Source organism: Narcine bancroftii, chromosome 7 (genome assembly GCF_036971445.1).
Source record: "Narcine bancroftii isolate sNarBan1 chromosome 7, sNarBan1.hap1, whole genome shotgun sequence".
NCBI classification, from domain to species: Eukaryota; Metazoa; Chordata; class Chondrichthyes; order Torpediniformes; family Narcinidae; genus Narcine; species Narcine bancroftii.
This window is the reverse complement of record NC_091475.1, coordinates 74,633,066-74,653,256: the sequence shown is the minus strand read 5'-3', so window position 1 is coordinate 74,653,256 and position 20,191 is coordinate 74,633,066. Positions and strand designations below refer to the sequence as shown.

General features: G+C 42.7%; 1 protein-coding gene across 5 annotated transcripts in view; it reads right to left on the bottom strand.

The window, feature by feature from the left end:
• Window positions 1–20,191, bottom strand: part of LOC138739012 (importin-5) — a 142,729-nt gene that overhangs the window by 12,603 nt on the left and 109,935 nt on the right. For all 5 annotated transcript variants that reach the window (XM_069890335.1, XM_069890334.1, XM_069890337.1 and 2 more), the window contains 5 exons: window positions 14,981–15,153; window positions 1,134–1,245; window positions 935–990; window positions 616–738; window positions 312–531 (listed from right to left, as the gene is read on the bottom strand). In XM_069890335.1, coding sequence (XP_069746436.1) covers window positions 312–531; window positions 616–738; window positions 935–990; window positions 1,134–1,245; window positions 14,981–15,153 — 684 coding nt within the window. The remainder of the gene's footprint in view (window positions 1–311; window positions 532–615; window positions 739–934; window positions 991–1,133; window positions 1,246–14,980; window positions 15,154–20,191) is intronic.

The window sequence follows — 20,191 nt, the reverse complement described above, 5'->3', positions numbered from 1 at the left end:
CCATAAATTAAGCTCTGAAACTGGCTGCTTGAGTTAAAGTTTCGGACCCCTCCCGAAAGGCTCAAGGTAAAGTTTGATAGAAAACAGGTAACAAATAGATGTGGATTAACTCCTGGTGTGCTCGTAACAAGATTTCAGCTGATATTTTAATGCTAAGTTACTGCAATTTACTGGAGTCAGAGAGCTTGCAGCATTATATGTTGCAAGAATGCTAGAGAACTAAAAAGGACTTGTGTTGCATGTAAAATCTCTTTGGCACAACCCCACTCAGTGTGTTGATCTGTACAAAGAAAACAAAGCATTGAACCTACCTGTACAGAATGGCCTGTAATTCTCTCCACCAAATTGAGCCATCACTCCAATTCCGTATGCTGCTGCCTGTCGGACCTCAGGACTGTTGTCGCAGACATATTGCAACATGGGCCGCAGGAAGTATTCTGCATATTTAAAGGATGTTGGGCTGCAATGCTCAATGACATCATCAAAGATGCACAAACCCCACTGCTTGTCTGCCCATGGTCTGTGTGGACACTGCAGAAATGAGAAACATTTGTCAGCTTGAAATCACTGGGAAAACTGGAGCCAGTCTCAAATAATCTTTTGTTATTAACTTACAATTAGATTGACTATTAGAGGGAGAATCTGTTCAAACCATGGCAGCACTTTCTCTTTGTAACAGCTGAACATAGAGTGTAAGATGTCCGAAATTTTAGTCAAGATGTAAACATCACTATCATCCTGTAAATAGACAAACAATTGCATAATAACCTCTTAAATTAGTCTGCATTCATTCAGAATTTCCTTCTGGTGGTTAAGAAATAGAAAATATCTTTAAGAAAGATTTTCCATAAGTCAATTAATTGGTCACCATAGTAAGAGCATGACAGACATGTTTAAGATCATTTAACAACCATAATAAATAAACAAATATTACTTCATCTTGCAAGTTTTCTTCCACTTGTTCATCATAGTCTTCATCTTGTCTTTTTGCTGAGGTTTAAAAAAAAAGGCAATTAAATTGCAACATAAATCTACAACTAAAATTTGCAATATTGGCAGCAAGTTATAAGTTACACCAATACTACTGGCAAAAGTCCATCTTGAAGTTTATTAAAGGTGCAACACACTTATACCTTGTCTCAGTTCTTGATTTTTGAAATGTTCCTCCAATTTTCCTTTCATAATGTTGCCCAGTTCCTCAAGATGTTCCTTATTTAAGCAGCCTTCACCCATCAACTCTATACACTAAAGAGATCAGAAAAGTACAAGGAACAAATCAATAATGACCTAAGCACTGAAGCCAGATAAGGGATAGAGTACAAGATACTAAATTGCAAGACTGGCAGAGGTGATCCTCAGAGGAATATTCTACTGGCTGGTACACATTTTGGCCAGACTATCAACAGATCATTGAAATTTCTCAGTTTAGTTCAATTCATTCCAGTGGTCAACCAAGTGGGTTAAGAGGTTCTTTTTGTTAAGTCTAAAGCTGACTGATGTCAATGTCAGACCAACACTTGTATTTTGTTTTCTCCCACTCCAGATCCGTGATCCTTGAATTTCTTTGCATTGCTCCTTGTTGATGCATTGCAGCGATAATTTTGTCATGAAATATATCTAACATTTTTTTCTCATGGGATTATTTGAATTGAGATATTCCAGTTCAAAAAGCAATGCACTTATATGTCCATTGGTCATCTTTTCATCTCTTCAAAGCATTCGGTCAGTCTCAACACCTTTCATGGAGACTTAAATGACTGACCACTTCTCCTCACAGATGCGACCTGACCTGCCAAGCATCTCCAGCTTCTTTGTTCACTCACTATTTCAGCACCTCCAGTTTTTGTGTTTCTCAAGCTGTTCAGTATATTGATGATACAAAAGCTTTTTAAAATGAGGATGGACATTTGTTTACCAAATAGCAAAGAATTATCAATTTAGTACTCAAGAATTCAGGAAAATATCTGTCATCTTGGGGAAGACAAGACTTGCCTGATCTTTGCTTGTCTTTGAAGGCAGACAAGCAAGAAATTGCAAAGAATATTCCTGGTTAAGGACAGAGATCAAAGTTTGTGTCAAATGTCACTCATTGTGGGAGAGACGTGAAAGCAGAACCCCAGAACTACAAGAAAATAAACCAAGAAAAGAGCCTTAAAAATCAGTAGAAATACATACAGGTGGCAATGGGAAGACACCAAGAGCAGCAGGATGACAAAAAATACCAAGTCTGCAAATAAGAACAGCAAGGAACCAGCGTCTAAGTTTCCAGATCAAGTCGAGGTGCCTCATGGTGGAAAAAATGGTGGGGCCACTTCGAGGCCCACTGGTGAAGTTGACGCCCAGAACGAACAGCCTGCCTCTCAGGAGAGTCAGGACTGGGGAGACAACGCTGCCTAGGATCAGCTGTCGCCAGCAGGAGACCAGCAAAGCTCCTTGGGGAGAGAGAGGAAGGTTCGGGACCCCCCCACCCCCGCAGCAAGAGCATTCGATAGGGTGCGTTTGCGCTGAGCACAATACTCGAGCCACAGTGAGGCAGTTGTGGGGAAAGAGGCCGGGAAGCACAGCTGAAGAGTCGGGTCAGGTAACTTGATGAGGTCCAGTGACGAGAGCAACGAGGGTGAGGGTCGGAATGGCGACAGAGACGGCAAAGCCAACAACAGAGGAAAGCTCTGCAAGGCCAGGAGGCCTGGAAAAGACTCTCCAGCAAGACAAAGCATGTAGGAGGGGCTTGGAGTCCTCTCTGCAGGATGTGATGGAGGCACTGGGCCTCATGGAAGATAGGCTAATCCAAGTAGTAGATAAAAGAGCCCAGGACATAGGGGAAAATTAGATAAAGTACAGGGTGCCCTCTCAGGTTTAATGGGGAGAATGACTGGTGTTGAGGATAGAGTGGGGGCAAGTGAGGACAGGATAAACAGAGATGACAAGCTGGATGTGCTAATGAGGGAGAGGGAGCACAGCTGGGGTAAACTGGACACACTAGAAAACTTCAGCTGAAGAAATAAAGATAGTGGGACGAAAGGAGGACACGAAAGGGAGAAACCCAGCGAACTTTCAGAACTGGATCTCTGAAGTATTAGACAAGAACATACTGGGTGAAAGGGTGGAGATAGAGAGGGCACACCAATCCCCCTTTTCGAAGCCGGGTCTCGGGCAGAAATCCCATTCAGTCTTGGAAAAGTTACTGTGCTGTCAAGACAGGGAAAAAAACCCAGGAGCAGCGGCAGCCAGCGAGAAAAAGAGTTTGATGGAGATGGAGGGGTGCAAGGCCTTTTTCTACCACGATATTAGCCCAACACTCAAAGTCCAGAAAAGAGTTCGAACCAGTCAAAAGGCTGGTATAATAAAGGATACCCAGCCCACCCTGACAGTAGTACTGCCGGTGGTGGGGGGGGGGGAAAGGAAGTTTTTAACTGAGCTGGGAAAGGCGTGGCAGTTCACCAAGGATTTACCTGGACTCAGGGGGAAAAGTAAAAGTAAAAATGGGGATTAAACCACAACAATGTAAGCATTCACTGTAAATATTTTAAAGTATTTTGGCACAAATATATGAAAATACTGGGTTTATGGGGAAAAAAAAATGAAATGATAAGGGGGAACAATAAGATCTGGGACGCTCAGAGGAGATGGGAGGAGAGGGGAATGGGTGCGAGGCACACGGCTTATCATGTCAAGGGGGATAGTGACGAACTAAGGGAACTGGTCACCAAAGAAGGGAAAGGGGGGGAGGGGTCAAAGGGTGGAGCAAGGAATTGGATGGGGGAACTATGTGGGGTTAATTAGCTGTTTTACTATTTAAAAAAAAGTGTTGTGTCTTTTTGTGTTTTCTTTATTTTATTTTCTCAAGGTTTGTCGCAGGCCTGGCGGTTGGAAGCAGATGGCTGAAGGTGATCGGTTGGATGGGACGGGAACTTGTTCATTTTAATGTCAATGTTTTAAACAGAACAGTCAAGAGGAAAAGGTCTTGGCACACATTAAGAAAATGGGAGCAGACCTGGCTTTCCTTCAAGAAACCCACCTAATGGAATGAGAGCAGTAATAATTAAAGAGGTCAGGTAATAGCTTCCTCGTTGGGTTCAAAGGCAAGGGGGGGTGGCAATTCTGATAGGGAAGTGTTCCGGTGAGAGTGCAAGGTGCGAATACAGATACTAATATTGATGCACTGTCAGAGATATTCATAATCCTGTACCTTAGTAAATGTATATTCCCCCAGCTTCAATAATGAAACATTTTTGCAGGATATTTTCCTGAGGTTGGCAGAAGGGAAGGAAAACATCCTAGTTGGGGGAGATTTTAATTTCTGTCTGGATCCTGTCTAGACAAGTCAACAAAAAATAGTGAAAACAAAGACAAGAGCCATTATTGACAGAATGAGAGGGCTGAAGTTGATAGAGTTATGAAGGCAGAAACATCCAAGGGAGGGACTATTCACTTCCACTCAAGACAACATGACTTCTACTCTAGAATAGATATTTTTTCTTGGCTTCAGCCCATGTGGAGGGTAGGATCATAGAAGCGAAGTACACGGCAAGATTTCTCTCAGATCAGTCACCCTTGATAATAACAATGGAAATGCCAGACAAGCAAGATACAGAATACAGATGGTGTCTTAATGAGTTGCTGTTAAAGAAGCCGGAGTTTTGTAGCTTCAATAAGAACGCAGATAGATATTTTCTGCAAAGCCAACTGTACCTCTACTCCAGATAAATTCCTCTTTATGGGACACTCTCGAAAGCATATTTGAGGGGTCAAATGGATATACCAAAACAATAAGAAAAGAATTTGAGAATATGGGTGAATTAGAGCAAGGAATTGCTCATATGGAAAAGAACTTTCAACAAAAAAAAAGGGCTCAGAAGATCAATTCAGGGGTATTACAAATAAGCTGAAATACAACACGCTTCAAACGTATAGTATAGTATGAAAAAGCCCACCTCACTGATAAAAGACAAAGGAGGAAAAATCCAATACCCAACCAATTTTCCCTTGCAACCGCTGCAACTGTGTCTGCCTGTCCCACATCGGACTTGTCAGCCACAAACGAGCCTGCAGCTGACATAGACATTACCCCTCCATAAATCTTCGTCCGCGAAGCCAAGCCAAATAAATGAAAAAGGCCATATTGCTGTCAAAGCAAAAATATTATGAATTGGGTGAGAGAGTGCATAACATCCTCGCTTGGCAGTTGAGGACAGAGCAAGTCTCAAGAATGATCAGTATGGTAGGGGGGGGGGGGGGGGGGAGTCACGTGAGGGAGTAGTGGCTGGTTGAGTGGAACCAACCCTCTCCAGAGAAAAGGAAAAAAAAGTTTGAAAAAACAGAGCTCATAAAAATAAAATACAGGAAGAGAAAGATAAAGTTACTGAGAAGAGACAGAAGGTGGCACCCAAAAGAGAAAAAGTAAGAATAACAGAGAAAAGGGAAGAAGGAAAATCACTGAAGAAAGCCTTACGTGCACGTAGGAGCAGAGAGCCACCATGGAGAGGAGTGGCCGATCTTCAATGTTGGTGAGCCTCCAGAGGAGCGGTGTCCTCCCGACAAGCGGACTTCAAAAATGGCTCTCAGAGCCAAGAAGAGTTGCGCATGCGCAGTGCGCAAGTAAAAGAAAAGGTTAACACCGGCAGGAGGGGGACTCAGCTGAGAGACACGCAGTATTGGGACATTCAGCTGGGGAAAGTAAGCAAGAAAGAAAAGAAGAATGGTGAGAAATAGAATGAAGGCCTGCAGCGGGGGGGACGGCCTGCAGTGGGGGGGGGGACGGCCTGCAGCGGGGGGGGGGGGTCGGCCTGCAGCGGGGGGGGGGGGGAACGGCCTGCAGCAGGAGGAGGGGGACGGCCTGCAGCTGGGGGGACGGCCTGCAGCGGGGGGTGACGACGGCCTGCAGCGGGGGGGGGGGGACGGCCTGCAGCAGGGGGGGGGGACGGCCTGCAGCAGGGGGAGGGGGACGGCCTGCAGCGGGGGGGACGGCCTGCAGTGGAGGGGGGGGACGGCCTGCAGCGGGGGGGGGGGGGGGTCGGCCTGCAGCGGGGGGGGGGTGGGGGACGGCCTGCAGCAGGGGGAGGGGGACGGCCTGCAGCGGGGGGGACGGCCTGCAGCGGGGGGTGACGACGGCCTGCAGCGGGGGGGGGGGACGGCCTGCAGCAGGGGGAGGGGGACGGCCTGCAGCAGGGGGAGGGGGACGGCCTGCAGCGGGGGGGACGGCCTGCAGTGGGGGGGGGGGGTCGGCCTGCAGCGGGGGGGGGGGGACGGCCTGCAGCAGGGGGAGGGGGACGGCCTGCAGCGGGGGGGACGGCCTGCAGCGGGGGGTGACGACGGCCTGCAGCGGTGGGGGGGACGGCCTGCAGCGGGGGGGGGGGGACGGCCTGCAGCGGGGAGGGGGACGGCCTGCAGCAGGGGGAGGGGGACGGCCTGCAGCAGGGGGAGGGGGACGGCCTGCAGCGGGGGGGACGGCCTGCAGCGGGGGGGGGGACGGCCAGCAGCGGGGGGGACGGCCTGCAGCGGGGGGGGACGGCCTGCAGCGGGGGGGAGGCGGCCTGCAGCGGGGGGGGAGGCGGCCTGCAGCGGGGGGGGAGGCGGCCTGCAGCGGGGGGGGAGGCGGCCTGCAGCGGGGGGGGAGGCGGCCTGCAGCGGGGGGGGCGGCCTGCAGGGGGGGGGCGGCCTGCAGAGGGGGGGACGGCCTGCAGAGGGGGGGACGGCCTGCAGAGGGGGGGACGGCCTGCAGAGGGGGGGACGGCCTGCAGCGGGGGGGACGGCCTGCAGCGGGGGGGACGGCCTGCAGCGGGGGGGGGACGGCCTGCAGCGGGGGGACGGCCTGCAGCAGGAGACCCAGTAGAAGGTGGCCCAGCAAGGATACAGAAGCAGCTCACCAGAGAGGGATGAAGATATACAGTTACAGAGAAGATGGATGACACAGACAGATACAGACACAGAAGAAGAAGGAGGAAGACCAAGAATTTCAAAGGAAAGAAGAAGGTAAAATAGAAGGACAAAATTTAGATAAAGCCTTGTTCGAAGAACAAATGAGGTCATTAAAAGAATGGCTATCATTAGAATTTAGTTCAATTAAAAAAACGAAAAGAGCTGAACACAGAATGCAAAGCTTAGAGTTGGTCATGACTGAAATAGGGAAAAGAGTAGAAAATGTGGAGGAATGAGAAGCTGCTGTAGAAATGGAGATAAATGATTTAAGAGGGAATTTGGAAGAGAGTGAAAAAAAATTAGAGACACAAGATTTATTGTCACAAAAAATTGACGTATTGGAAAACTACAGTCGGCGAAACAACATAAAAATAGTGGGCCTGAAAGAAGGCAAAGAAGGGTCGGATATGATGGATATGGTGGGAGAATAACGGTCACTCTGAAATCGGTTGACGCTTGCAAGTAAGTTCGCAAAACGAATGGAAGGGGGAGTTGTAGTTGTCTTCAAGGGACAAGGGGCAATCCAAGGAGGGGATGTTCATTTGGGGTTAAAGGGTTATTGCTTATGGGGATTGTTGGGGTATTTCATGTCTTAAGTGCAATGTATTAAGATTAAAAAGGAAAATTTAAAAGACAGTAATGGAAAAAAAGGGGATGAAGGTGGTGAAGAGGCAGAAAAGAGGTGAAAATAAAGATATAAGATGGCTACGTTGGACTATATGACTATAAACATTAATGGAATATATAACCAAGTTTAAGTGTATCCCATCATGGGGGAGGAAGAAAAAAAAGACGCATATTATTTAAAAGACAAAGTTACAATGTTTGAAAAAAAAACCTGGGAACCATATATAGAACATAACAGAAAGAGCAGGTCTCAGACCACCACCACCTACCATGATAAGAAAATAAACACGATCAGATTTAATGTGTTTATGTCTTTTTTGTTTGTATTCCTTTTGTATAAAGATATTGTTTTATTGTATTTTATATGTCCAATATTTACTGTTTTTGGAGGGGGTGAGAAAAAAAGAGAAAATGAAACTGTTAATAGTTAAAGAGATGCATCTGTAAATATATTGGTTGATATGGTTCATAGTGCGATAAATAAAGAATCACCAAAAAAAAGAACAATCAATATGGTTCAAACAGGGAATGATAGGATCTCCTACAAGCCAAAGAAAATTAATGCCACCTTTTGAAAATATTATGAAGGTTTATATAAATCATAATCGGTAGGGAGGTTGGACTGACTTAGTTCCTGTCTAAGATAGTGTTGCTAAATTTGGACCCAGAAGAGCAGGAAGGCCTAGATGATCCCTTCACAGAAGAAGAGATAGAAAAAGCATTGAATTTGTGACAAACTAACAAGTCTCCAAGGGAGCATAGGTTTCCACCTGAATTCTATAAGGAATTCAAAGATTTATTGATACCCCTCTATATGGAGGAGGTAGATCAGGCAAAGTAGACCCATACACTCCCGGAATCTTTTTCAATAGCAATTATTACAACGATTTAAAGAAAGACAAAGATCTGCTACTACCATCTTCTTGTAGGCCCATTTCACTATTAAATATGGACTACAAGATAATAACCAAAGCCCTGGCAAACAGATTGGTGAAGTATTTGCTGAAACTAATAAATAAAGATCAAGTGGGCTTTTGTTCAAAGAAGGCAGGGAGCAGATAATATTGGTAGACTGTTGAGTATAATGTATTTGGTACAAACCAGAAATGAGAGAGGTCTGGCTAAGGCCCTGGATACCGAAAAGACATTTGACAGACTGGAGTGGGATATTTTTTTTTTATTCAGTGCTGGAAAAGTTGGGCGAAAGTTATGACCAACAGACAAATTTCTCTGGCCTTCACACTGACAAGATCTAGTAGACAGGGGTGCCCATTATCTCTAGCTCTCTTCGTACTGGCTATGGAACTGTTGGCAGAGTCCATTCGCCAGGATCCAGACATTCAAGGGTTTAAAGTAGGCCAGGAAGAACACAAGATCAGCCTATTTGTTGATGATGTGTTGATAGATCTGACAGACCCAGTAAAATCGTTGTCCAAACTTCACTCAACTCTGAAAGACTATGGGGAGGGAGGTCTCCGGGTATAAGATCAATTGGGATAAGAGTGAAATTACGCCACTTAAGGTGGGGGACTGTCAAGACAATGATTATTTAAAGTGGCCGCAAAATGGGATTAAATATTTAGGAGTGTGAGTAGATAATAATTTAATTTATACAAGTTAAAGTACACCCCCTTGCTGGAGAAAATTGAGGAGGACCCGAACAGGCGGATGTCCCTGCCCATAATGCGAGTGGATAGGGTCAACTGTGTTAAAATAAATGTGTTGCCAAGACTTCAGTATCTCTTCCAGGCACTGTCCTTGCCATTGCCCTGGGGTTTTTCCAAAACTTGCTCTCACGTTTGAGAACATTCTTATGGAACGGAAAAGTAGCCAGGGTTTCTATGGAGAAATTGACCTGGGATTAGAGTCTGGGCAGCCTATGAATGCCAGTAGAGATCCATTTCCTCTCTATTTGAGGAAGGCAAAGAACCATCTTGGGCATAAATTGGCTTACACCTGGCAGCCGAGACGATGGCAGAGGACTTTATCGACAAATGGGACACCAAATTATTATCTGGGAAAACAGACAGCCCTATAATAAAACAAATGATCCACATTTGGAATAACATTAACCAACATTTTGGAATTAAAGTGGGGCTGTCTCCAAAAACTCCCCTTACTCCAAATAGATTAATACCATTGATGGCAGGTAACAAGATCCTGGACACCTTGTGTCCATGGTGTCAGGTGTATAGAGGACTGTTACGAGCAAGGGCAACTAATTTAATTCAAATCACTTAGGCACAAGTACAATTTATCAAATAAGACATTCTACTGCTACCTCCAGATAAGATCTTTTCTGCAGGACAAATTAGGTCCAACCATGACTCTACCAGAGTGCATCGATATAGAGACCATGATTCGAAGGGGGAACAAAAGGAAATTCATTTCAGCAATGCATTTCTTTCTCCAAGCAGAAGGACCCAAATGAGGCCTTCATAAATCAAGACAGAGATGGTAGTCAGACTTGGGAATAGCAGTGCTGGTCCGACCTGTGTCAGTACAATTTTCTGCACCAGCTATACCTGATGCCACAAAAGATGAACAGATCTAAACAAAACTATCAGATCAATGTTTCAGATGCAGCATTGAGATAGGAACCTTTGTGCATATGACCTGAACATGTGCCAAGGTGAGACTTTTGGGTAGAATTGGCGAAGTCCTTGGGAAAATTATAGCTAAGGAATTCCCACAAGATCCAGAATTGTTCCTGTTGGGTAACATAAGGGACAGAAGACATAAAATGAAGCTGTTCAAATTCAATTTGTCATGATCACTTTGGTAGCCAGGAAGTGCAATAGCGGTTACCTGAAAGTCCAACTCTTGCCTGAGTATTGCATGCTGGAGCAAGGAAATGCAAGGTTGTGTTCCAATGGAAAAGATTACTTATAACTTAACAGGAAGGTATGATAACTTACAAAAAATCTAGCAACCATACTTAAATTTTATAGAAGCAAATAGCCTTGCTGGCCTGTTGCCTTTCCAGTTTACTCCTCAACCATGTTGTGGGGGGGTGGGGGGAAGAAGCCCATCTCATTGCAACCAGGTAACGTCAAGAAATCGGCCTGAGCTCGGGCCACCGTGCTATGGCACACCTACAATACTTTGGTATATGATTTACACCTCTGTTGTGTGTGTCTTGTGTGTTTTTGTTTAGCTAAGCGTTGAAGTGTTATGTGTCGAGGGAGTGGGGGACGGGGAAGAACTTGAACCTGGCAGTGAAATCTGTATAAATTGATATGGATAAGCTGTAGTCAGTGTTGATTTGTAAACACTGACATTGATAATGTTGAAAACTGTTTGAGTTCAAGTTTGGAAAATCAAATATTCAAAAAAGTCACTCATTGAATTCTGTGCTATGTTTTGCCATTAACCATCTTATATATAAATAAAAAAAATCAAAAGGTTAGATCTAAAACAATTCAGACGAAAATGTAGATCACAATATTTCATGGCACCATTCAAATAAAAAAATTCTGAACGCTATAGCACAAAAAACACCCCAAAGTAAATAAATCTAATCCCCTACCCAAAAACCTGGGATGTTTCAACATAAAATGAAAGGTACCACAGTTCTGCTGAATCTATAAAACATTACTAACTGAAGGAAAAACCATGTACATAAATACATTCAATGATCAAAACAGATTCAATGAGCACCAAAATAGTCCATAAAAGTACTCCAAGTTTTATGAAAATGAGTGTTAGTATACAACACGGAAATCCTGATCTTTTCTAAATTAAGACAAGACATGACATAACCACCATGTACTAATTGGTGGAACAGGATCTTTCCATCTACGTAGCATTGCATGGGGAAGGGGTATTTCGTTATTGTTTTATTTTTGGAAATGTCCTTGTATTCTTCATATTTGGTAACCTTGTGTTCTTGTTCTATAAAACTCAATAAAAAAAATTGAAAGAGAACACATAGCACCTCTTGTAACTCCTTCAAACTAATTTAGATTTAACTAACTAAACTGTTGCGAAGACTGCAGCAATTTTCTCGATGGAAAACTCCTAGAGGCAAGATCTGTGTTTTTGCATCATAAATTGAGAACAATATTGTCAATTTTATTCCCTGCTTTTCAAAGCAGAACCTTGGGATTTTGTACATCTCCTCAGCTCAAGATGTCATTTGAAAGAGAACACCTTCTACAGGGAGGCAAACTTTCCACATATAAAGGATCTGTGGTCTTCACTCTGGAGTCAAACTTGAACCCACTAAAATTCGATTGACAGTGCAGTTAGTAGAACAATGCCTAAGCACCAGACCTCCAGATTTAATCCTGGCCTGCAGTGCTGCACGTGCAGAGAGTGCACATTCCCCAATGACGATGTGGGTTTTTATTAGGTGCTGTGATCTCCTTCTACTTTGGATAACTGACTGCTGTAAATTGTTTTTCATGTGTAGGCGAATGGTAGGATCATGGGGGGAAATGGGAATGATGCGGGGAAAAGTAGGACGAGTATAAATGGATGCATCAGATTGTACAAGTTGAATTACTGTCACACAATAGCGTGCAAAACATTTAGTTTTCCGTGCTACCTGGGCAAGTTATCCGATCCTTACGAGTACAACAGCTAGTGCAATAATAAAGTGTTGCACGATGGCAGCATGGCTGCAGTTGACTGGGGTGGAGAAAGAATTGGAAATGATTTTATGGTGCTCCTCTGCAGGATCCAGCTGTCCTGTCATTGCACCAGACTCCCCATAAAAGTTTAAATCTCCATAGAACTGGGATGCCAGTGGGTTTTTTCCCCCCTATATCAAGGAGCTTGGAGGTCTGTGCCCAAGATGGTGGCACTCACACTAGGTAGCAAACACCTCGACAATTGCAGGCTTTCAGAACCGACTGGTTCGGGCATCAGACCAGACAAAAAACTGCACCCTGCTAGAGATGACCCAACAGGATAGGAAGCCACAACAACGAACCAGTGAAGGCTGCTTGAGAGAATCATGTATTCGGAGCAGGATTCATAGGGATGCTCCTGAATGCCCCCTTGGTTGTTAACAGCTTCATAAATGCTTACAACCAGGGGCAGAGGAGGATGAATTGGATGCCACTGGAATGGAAAGGAGCCAGTGTGACTCTAGAAGATACAGGAATGCAGGTGGGATCCATGAATGTTCAATACACCGAGGGGACTCTTTTACTTTTTTTTTTAAAATCTCGCGATCACCAAATCTCGTGCTATGATGCAAGAATAACAACCCGAGTCTTAACATGGAAAAGACTGAGCAGATGATCGTGGTCATCAGGAGGACCAGGAATGACCATCCACCACCACACATCAATAACTCTGTAGGGGAGAGAGTGGAGAGCAACAAGTTACTTGGAGTCAACTTAACTAGTGACCCGTCATGGACACTCAGCATCTCCTCACTTGTCAGGAAGGTGCACCATCATGCCAACCTTGTACAGGAGCTTTGAGAGTGCCCTGGCCAGCTGCATCACAGGGTGGGTGCTGCTGCTGCAGAGAAATGGATTGAAGGTCAATCCACATGACCATAAGAGTGGCCGAGAGAATCACTGGAGTCTCCCTCCCCCCACCAACATGATCCACCAGGATTGTTGTCCTAAGAGGGCATGCAAAATTGTTGAGGATCCCTTCTACCCTGCACACAGCAGGTTCCGTTGGGAAAGAAATACAGGAGTACCACCAGGCTGGCTAAGCTCTTCTCATGGGCAGTGAAAATGCTGAACGATGAAAGGAACTACTCACATAAACCATTCAAGACTCACATGCCCAAAATAATATTTATTTGCTTGTATATATGAAATACTTGTCCTGCATAGGCATTGTCTGTATGTGTGTTATGTCTGGTTGTGTTTTGCATCAAGGATTTAAGAATGCTGTTTCTTCAGGTTGCACTTATGCAATCAATTAATAAAAATGATTTGCTCAACTAGTGGCATGTCCATGCGTACCCTTACAGGGCAAAGCAAAGCAATTTTTAAAACAATTTAGACATAAAGCACTGTAATATGCCCTTCCAGTGTATGAGCCCATGATGTCAAATGCCCAATGAACCTACAACCCCCCCCCCCCCCAATGCATTTTGGGGATGGGAAGAAACCAGAGCAACTGGAGGAAACCAAGTAGACAAGGGAAGAACAATCTCCTTACAGAGAGTGGCAGCTTTGAACTCTTGTCACTGGTGCTGTAATCACATTGTGCAAACTGCTACATTGATTGTACCGTCGAAATCTTGAATTTTGAAAAATTAAAAATTGTGCAAAGGCATACTTTAATAATAAAAGGTTAATTCATGTCTCTCATTACAGTGGGGTAGTGTGGCAGATTACGTTGTGTTTGTATTGTATGTTTTTGGGAGATAAATTGGGGCAGGTTTTTTAGTATAGGTCAGATACAAACACTTTAAAACAGATCTTATTTAAAATACTGGAGCTCTGCTCATGCTAGACAGGCCGGCTCCAAGAAACTTTGCAAAAGCTTTGGAGAGTGCCCAAGAGACTTCACTAATGGACTGCAGTTTACAAAAAGGCAACAGATAAAGAACTTGTTGGACCCACAGACTGTTTGGAGTGGAACCTGCTGCAGTCAGCAGCAGATGGGACTGGAACAGGACAAGCTTGTGAAAAACCCCATTTGGAAGACGGGTTGTGAGTTCTTAGTTCAGCCTGGTCAAAGCCCTTGTGGTCCATGCAAGAGGAGAGGGCTGTCTATCTAATGTTTCACTTGAAATAAGAGAAACAAAAAAAGAACTCTATGGTGACCTGAAAGAAAGAGGTTATTATCTGGAGAACCTTGAGGGGGCAAGGTTCTTCAGCAAGACACTGAAGTGGCTGAGGAATCATTACATACATGTGTGCTTCGAATAAGAAGGGGGTTAATTTAGGTTAAGTAAGTCAATAGTGATGTCGGATTCTGTTTTCTTGTTTAAAGATAATTAAAAGCAACTTTTGTTTAAGTAACCATTTGTCGGTGAATATCTATTGCTGATGAGTTTTGGGGTCCTCTGAACTCGTAACAGTAGAAACTGGCCTTGAATCTGGTGGTGTGAGTTTCCAACTTGATTCTGCCTGATGGGAGGGGTGGGAAGAAAATCGTGTCCAGCATGGCATCAGTCTTTTAATATGTTGGCAGTTTCTCTGAAGCAATGGGAAGTGCAGACTGAGTTGAAGGAGGAGATATTGGTTTCCGTGAGCTGCATTCACAACTCGCTGCAGTTTCTTGCTAGCTTGTACAGAAAAGTTCCCACTCCAAATTCTGTTGCATCCATGGAATATTTCTAAAAACTGGTAAGAGGTTGCGAGTACATGACCATTATTCGAAATGACACTGAGTCACAGGTTAGCAATTTTCTCAAATTTTACAGGTTAGCAATTACTTCGATGGAACCAAATGTGCTTCTGACCACCCAAAAGTAACAATGTGAAGGGTTTCTACAGTTGTCATAGGGGATTACCTTTGCGAAAGAGTGCATTATTTCAGAAAGAACATCAGAATCTGGCTCCGTACCAATTCCTTTGATGAGAGAATCACACATAAAATGCCACATTTGTGTCACGTATTCAGGCCCTCGGACCCGGGCACATTCCAGCAGCAGAGGCATTGATTCGGCAGCAGCAACACGAACACGTCTCACTGTTAAGGAAAACTGCATAGTGTTGGATAGAACAAGCATAGATTGATTACAGCAGGAAATGAGTCCTTTTAGTCCCAAGTTTGTATCACTTCAATGCAACATTAATGTAGCTGGGTCCAGCATGCTGCCTCCATGGCTCTAGAAGCTTGTTCCTTCCAGATAGTCACCTGGATAACTTTCAAAGCAACAACTGAACTCCATTCCACTGTCCTCCCTGATATTCCTGACCATACAAACACTCTCAGGAAGTTTGACGCCTGATCAGTTTGGTTCTTTTGCAAATCACCTCCTTCCATGTTTGCCTCATTCGGACTACTGCAAATGGGATTTTTTTTTTTAAATTTAAAACTCTCGTCAATACATTTCTGATTTAAGGACATTTGATCCCCTAAAAGAACAACCCCAGCTTAGAACCATAAAACTACACAGGTGCCTAACCTCTTATCCAGAATCGTCAGGACTGGTCACCTACTGTTCGGAATCTTCTGGATTTTTGAATCACTTTAAAATGGCGGTCCCTTTAAGCAAATGCGATGTTTCAAAACCACACAAAACAGGGGGTATGGGGTGTTGAATGAATTTAGATCAATAAAGACCATAATATCATTAGCATGCTATTTTTTATCTTCAAGTAACACTTCAAAACTGGCACAGACATTGCAGGCATCTCAAACAGTGCAACTGCAGTAAACGCACATTACAGCTCAAATATCACATCAGAATGAACTCTTTTTAAAGACTTCCAGTGTCATCTGTTCAACTGAAAGAGGTTTCTGTCTAAGCAGTCTCTTTTTCATTGAATAAAGATCCATAATCTCAAGCTCACTGATAAATGAACGTTGTTCCATCCCACCAATTAAATGTTCGCATGTTTTAACCATTCCATCAATAGGAATTTTTTTCACTTGTGCTCACAATGTCTTCGTCCTCATCACTGCTCTCCTCATGTTTATTGGTACATAACACCATTTCAGCAATTTCCCCATCACTCAAGGAATGCACAACGGGTGCACCATTGTCAATGTTCAGCATTTCTTCAATGTCAGCTGCCTCTAACATGTTTACATTTTCTGCTGCTACACTTTTGGTTAGCGATCATCCTACTCCCATTAATGACACAAAAACCTTCAAAGTCTTCACCTGTTAGCTCATTTTCATCAAACATTGTTGACAGCCAAGGTCTAGGCCAAGCATGTTTTAATGTTGCTTCAGTTACATTTCTCTATGCATCAACAAGGGCATAAATTGCATCCTTTAGAGGGCATGTTTTCAACAAGTCTTCAATGCATACGCCTCTGTTGACTGCATTCAAGTGTGCAGTTCAGAGACAAGTTCTTGTAGTTGCTCTTCGTTGAGTGTAAAATTCCTTGGTCACAGGGCTGTATTAACATTAGGGGGAAGGTAAACGCCAAACACATTATTTCTCACAAGAACAGGAAATGCGTGGAGCAAATGTCTAGGAGCAATAAAATCTTGCTGTTTTCTTCCAGGCCAGCTTCCTTTCAATGTGCGTGTTCAGCTGGTATGAAGTGGTTATTGATCCAATCAGTAAAAAATTTTGGTGTTACCCATGCTTTCCTATTGGCATAATAATGCAGTTATCCTTGTTACACCTTTAAAGCAGAAAGGATGTTGGCTTCTTCTCAGCACTGCTAACCTTAACCTGTGTGTGTGCCTCAGCGTTTGCACACCCAAGAACAGTCACCCTATCCTTAGCGACCTTGAAACCCGATGGTGCTTTTTCAATGTCTTTCAAGGAAGGTAATGCCAGTAGAGAGCTATCTCATCTGCATTGTAAATTTTCTCTGACCCAAGGTTTTGATCATGTATCATTTTGGCAAATTTATCTAATGTTCAGCTGAAACATAATCTGCAGGAAGTTTTTTCACCACTGATTTTAAGTTAATTTATACCATGACACTTCTTAAATTTTTGTAGCCAACCTTGTGAATATTCACACTCACCCTCATGGTTCAGTTCTTCATGGAATTATCAAGCTGGGGGGGCGTGGCAAGATGGCGTGGAGTCTAGATGTGTAATCTCGACCTCTCTGGACGGACTTTTAAGTACTCGCTTTTTAATCCTTTGTTTTCAAGTTTAAAAATCTTAAATTTTAGTTTAAAGTATCAAGGAACTATTATGGCCACTAATGGTAAAAAGATTAAACCTCAAGTGCAGAAGAAGTTACATTTTCGAAGTACTGAAGATTTGGGGCCTAAACAACTTGCTACAGCCTCAGGTTTAATTTCTTCAGTGCCTAAACTACAAAGCCTGCCTGTGGGAGCTGAAAAAAAAATGTCTACTACTCACCAAGTGAAGGATAGTGCTGGAATTACCCGTTTTCTGGAGGAAGGTGCGTGTTCCCAAGAAGTGGATCCTGATTCTGGCAGCCTGCAGATTTTAACAGAGGGAGCACGCAGGAAGACAACTCCATTGCTTGAAATACTTCAGGAAGTACTCCAACCTGAAGAATTTGACCGTTTCCGTGATTTTTTTAAAAAACGCCAAGCTGCGGGGGGAGACCAGCGTCGATCCCCTGAGGAAGTTGGGGTGCCGTCGCTGGGAGTCCAGACCCGCAGTAAGACGGTTAAACTGCCTGTTGTTGAGTTGCAGCAGGAGCTGCAGTTACCTGGTTCTGCCACTACGTTAGAGAAAGCAGGGCTGAGCTTTTCTGAATTACAATGTAACCAGTTAAATGCTGTCATTCAGCCTATAATGAATGAGTTGGCTCAAAGGATAAGTTCAGAATTGAATACAGTTAAAACACGTGTAGAGGCATCTTGTGAAGATTGTAAAAAATTTCAGTGTTTTTTTGGAATGTCAACAACAAGTGGCTTCTAATACAGAAAAAGTGTTGAAGATTGAAAAATCCGTTATAGAATTGCGAGAACGTAAGAAGGAGTTAGAGAGGAAAATAGACTATTTGGAGAATCAAAGCAGAAGGAATAATGTGAAAATTGTTGGTTTGCCAGAAGGTATGGAAGGACGAGATCCTCTTCGTTTTTATTACAGATTGGATCCCACAAGTATTAGGGCAAGAATTTTTTTCTGAAGGCTTGGTATTGGAAAGAGCTCACAGAACTTTAAGGAGATCACCTTTACCTGGTCAGCCACCGAGACCTGTAATAATTCAATGTTTGAATTATTTGGATAGAGAAGCAATACTTCGACTGGCGGTGCAAAATGCGAGAAAACGACAAACTCCGTTATTGATTCAGAATAGCAGAGTTTTTCTACCCTGATTTGAGTCAAGAGGTCATTCAACATCGACGTCGATTTAATCTAGTTAAAGAAGTTTTGTGGCATAAAGGTTATAAGTCTACTTTTCGCTTTCTGGCAGTGTTGAAGGTGTTTCATGGAGACTATCAATCTCGGTTTTTTGAGGATGATCATGAAGCAATGATTTTTGCTGATTCATTGCCTGATATAAGAGGACAAAGATGTAGTCCAACATTGTCTCCTAAAGAAAAAATTTGGTTGTTCTGGAAATGGAAGAAATGGTAGAAATGGGAAAAACGGGAATGGAGAGTCCAGCTTCTTTTGAAATGTGATCTTCGAGTTTGGAATTTCTTGGATGAATAGCAGAATCTTCTTATTCTTACTTTATTTTTTATGTTATGATACTTTGAGATTTTTTTTGTTCGGCTAGGGAGGGAGAGATTTGTTCTAGATTCTATTAGTCATCAGCCACTGGTGGGTGATCCACACCCAAATTTTGTTTAGGGATTACTACCTTTTGGTAGTTTTTTTTTTTAAAGAGGGATTTTTTGTTAATTTTTTTTCCCTTTTTTAAAATTTTATCTAGCTTTTACTTTGCAATATTTTTTCTCCTATTGGAGGGCCTATATACGATGATTTGAGTTTTTATATAAAGATATTATTGGTCTTTAGTAATATTAGTAGATATGTTAAAGTTGAGGTTTGCTACTTTTAATGTTTGAGGTTTAAACGGTTCGATTAAGCGTAATGATGAGGGACAGCTATGGTATTGATAAGAATTCTTTGTTTCTTTATTTTTAAATTTGATCTTTGGTAAAATGTGTGCTTGGTAGCGATATGATTTTATCTGAAATGATTAAATTCAAGACTTTTCTTATGAAGGTACCAGAGAAGGGTTTCATTTTATTTATGTATTAAATATTATAAGATGGTATTGATAAAAAGGGTTGGGATAAATCCAAATTTGTATAAGATTAAAATATCTTTAGATCTGGTAGTATCTTTATTGGGCAGTTTGCAACCTCTGAAAGGTTCGGGTTTAGATAAATTTCAACTTGCTTTTGTATATTTAGCATTATTTATAGAGAAAAAATGTATTGTTAGTATGTGGAAAGATTCAAATATGATTAATATTAATAAATGGCATAATGAGATGACATACTGTTTAATAATGGAAGAAATTACATATGTTTCGCGTGATAACTATAGCTTTTTTATTAGTAAATGGTTGTTATATTCAGAATATTTACATTTTGATTTATGTTGATTAGATTTTAACATGTATGTTTAATTTTTCCTTAATTTTTTTTTCCTTTATGACTCTTCTTAGGAGAGGTGGCTGAAGGGGCGGGGGGGGGGGGTGGTTCTTTTTTCATTTTTTTCTATAAAATATAACGTTCATGTTTTTGGTTTATTGTTGTATATGTTATTTACTATCTGTATTTTGAACGAATAAATAAAGTTTAAAAAAAATGGAATTATCAAGCTAGTTTCATTACAAGCAAACCAGTCAGTGCCACGCGTTCACTTCTTCATTGTTGCACCCACTCAATAAGAACTCGGTCAATAGCTACTTTTGCCCGATGCAAAGTTTTCATTTTATTCATCATTCTCACTGTAACACTTCAACAACTGTTCTTTCGATTTCCTCAAATCATATATGGTGCACAATCCCATTCCATAATCTTTCATAAGACAACACACAGATACACCACGATCAAACTTCCACAATAACTCCACCTTCTGTGGAATTGATAATGAAAGATTCTTCCTTTTCTGCATCTCACTGCTACCCCTAGAGGACTCTGCAGC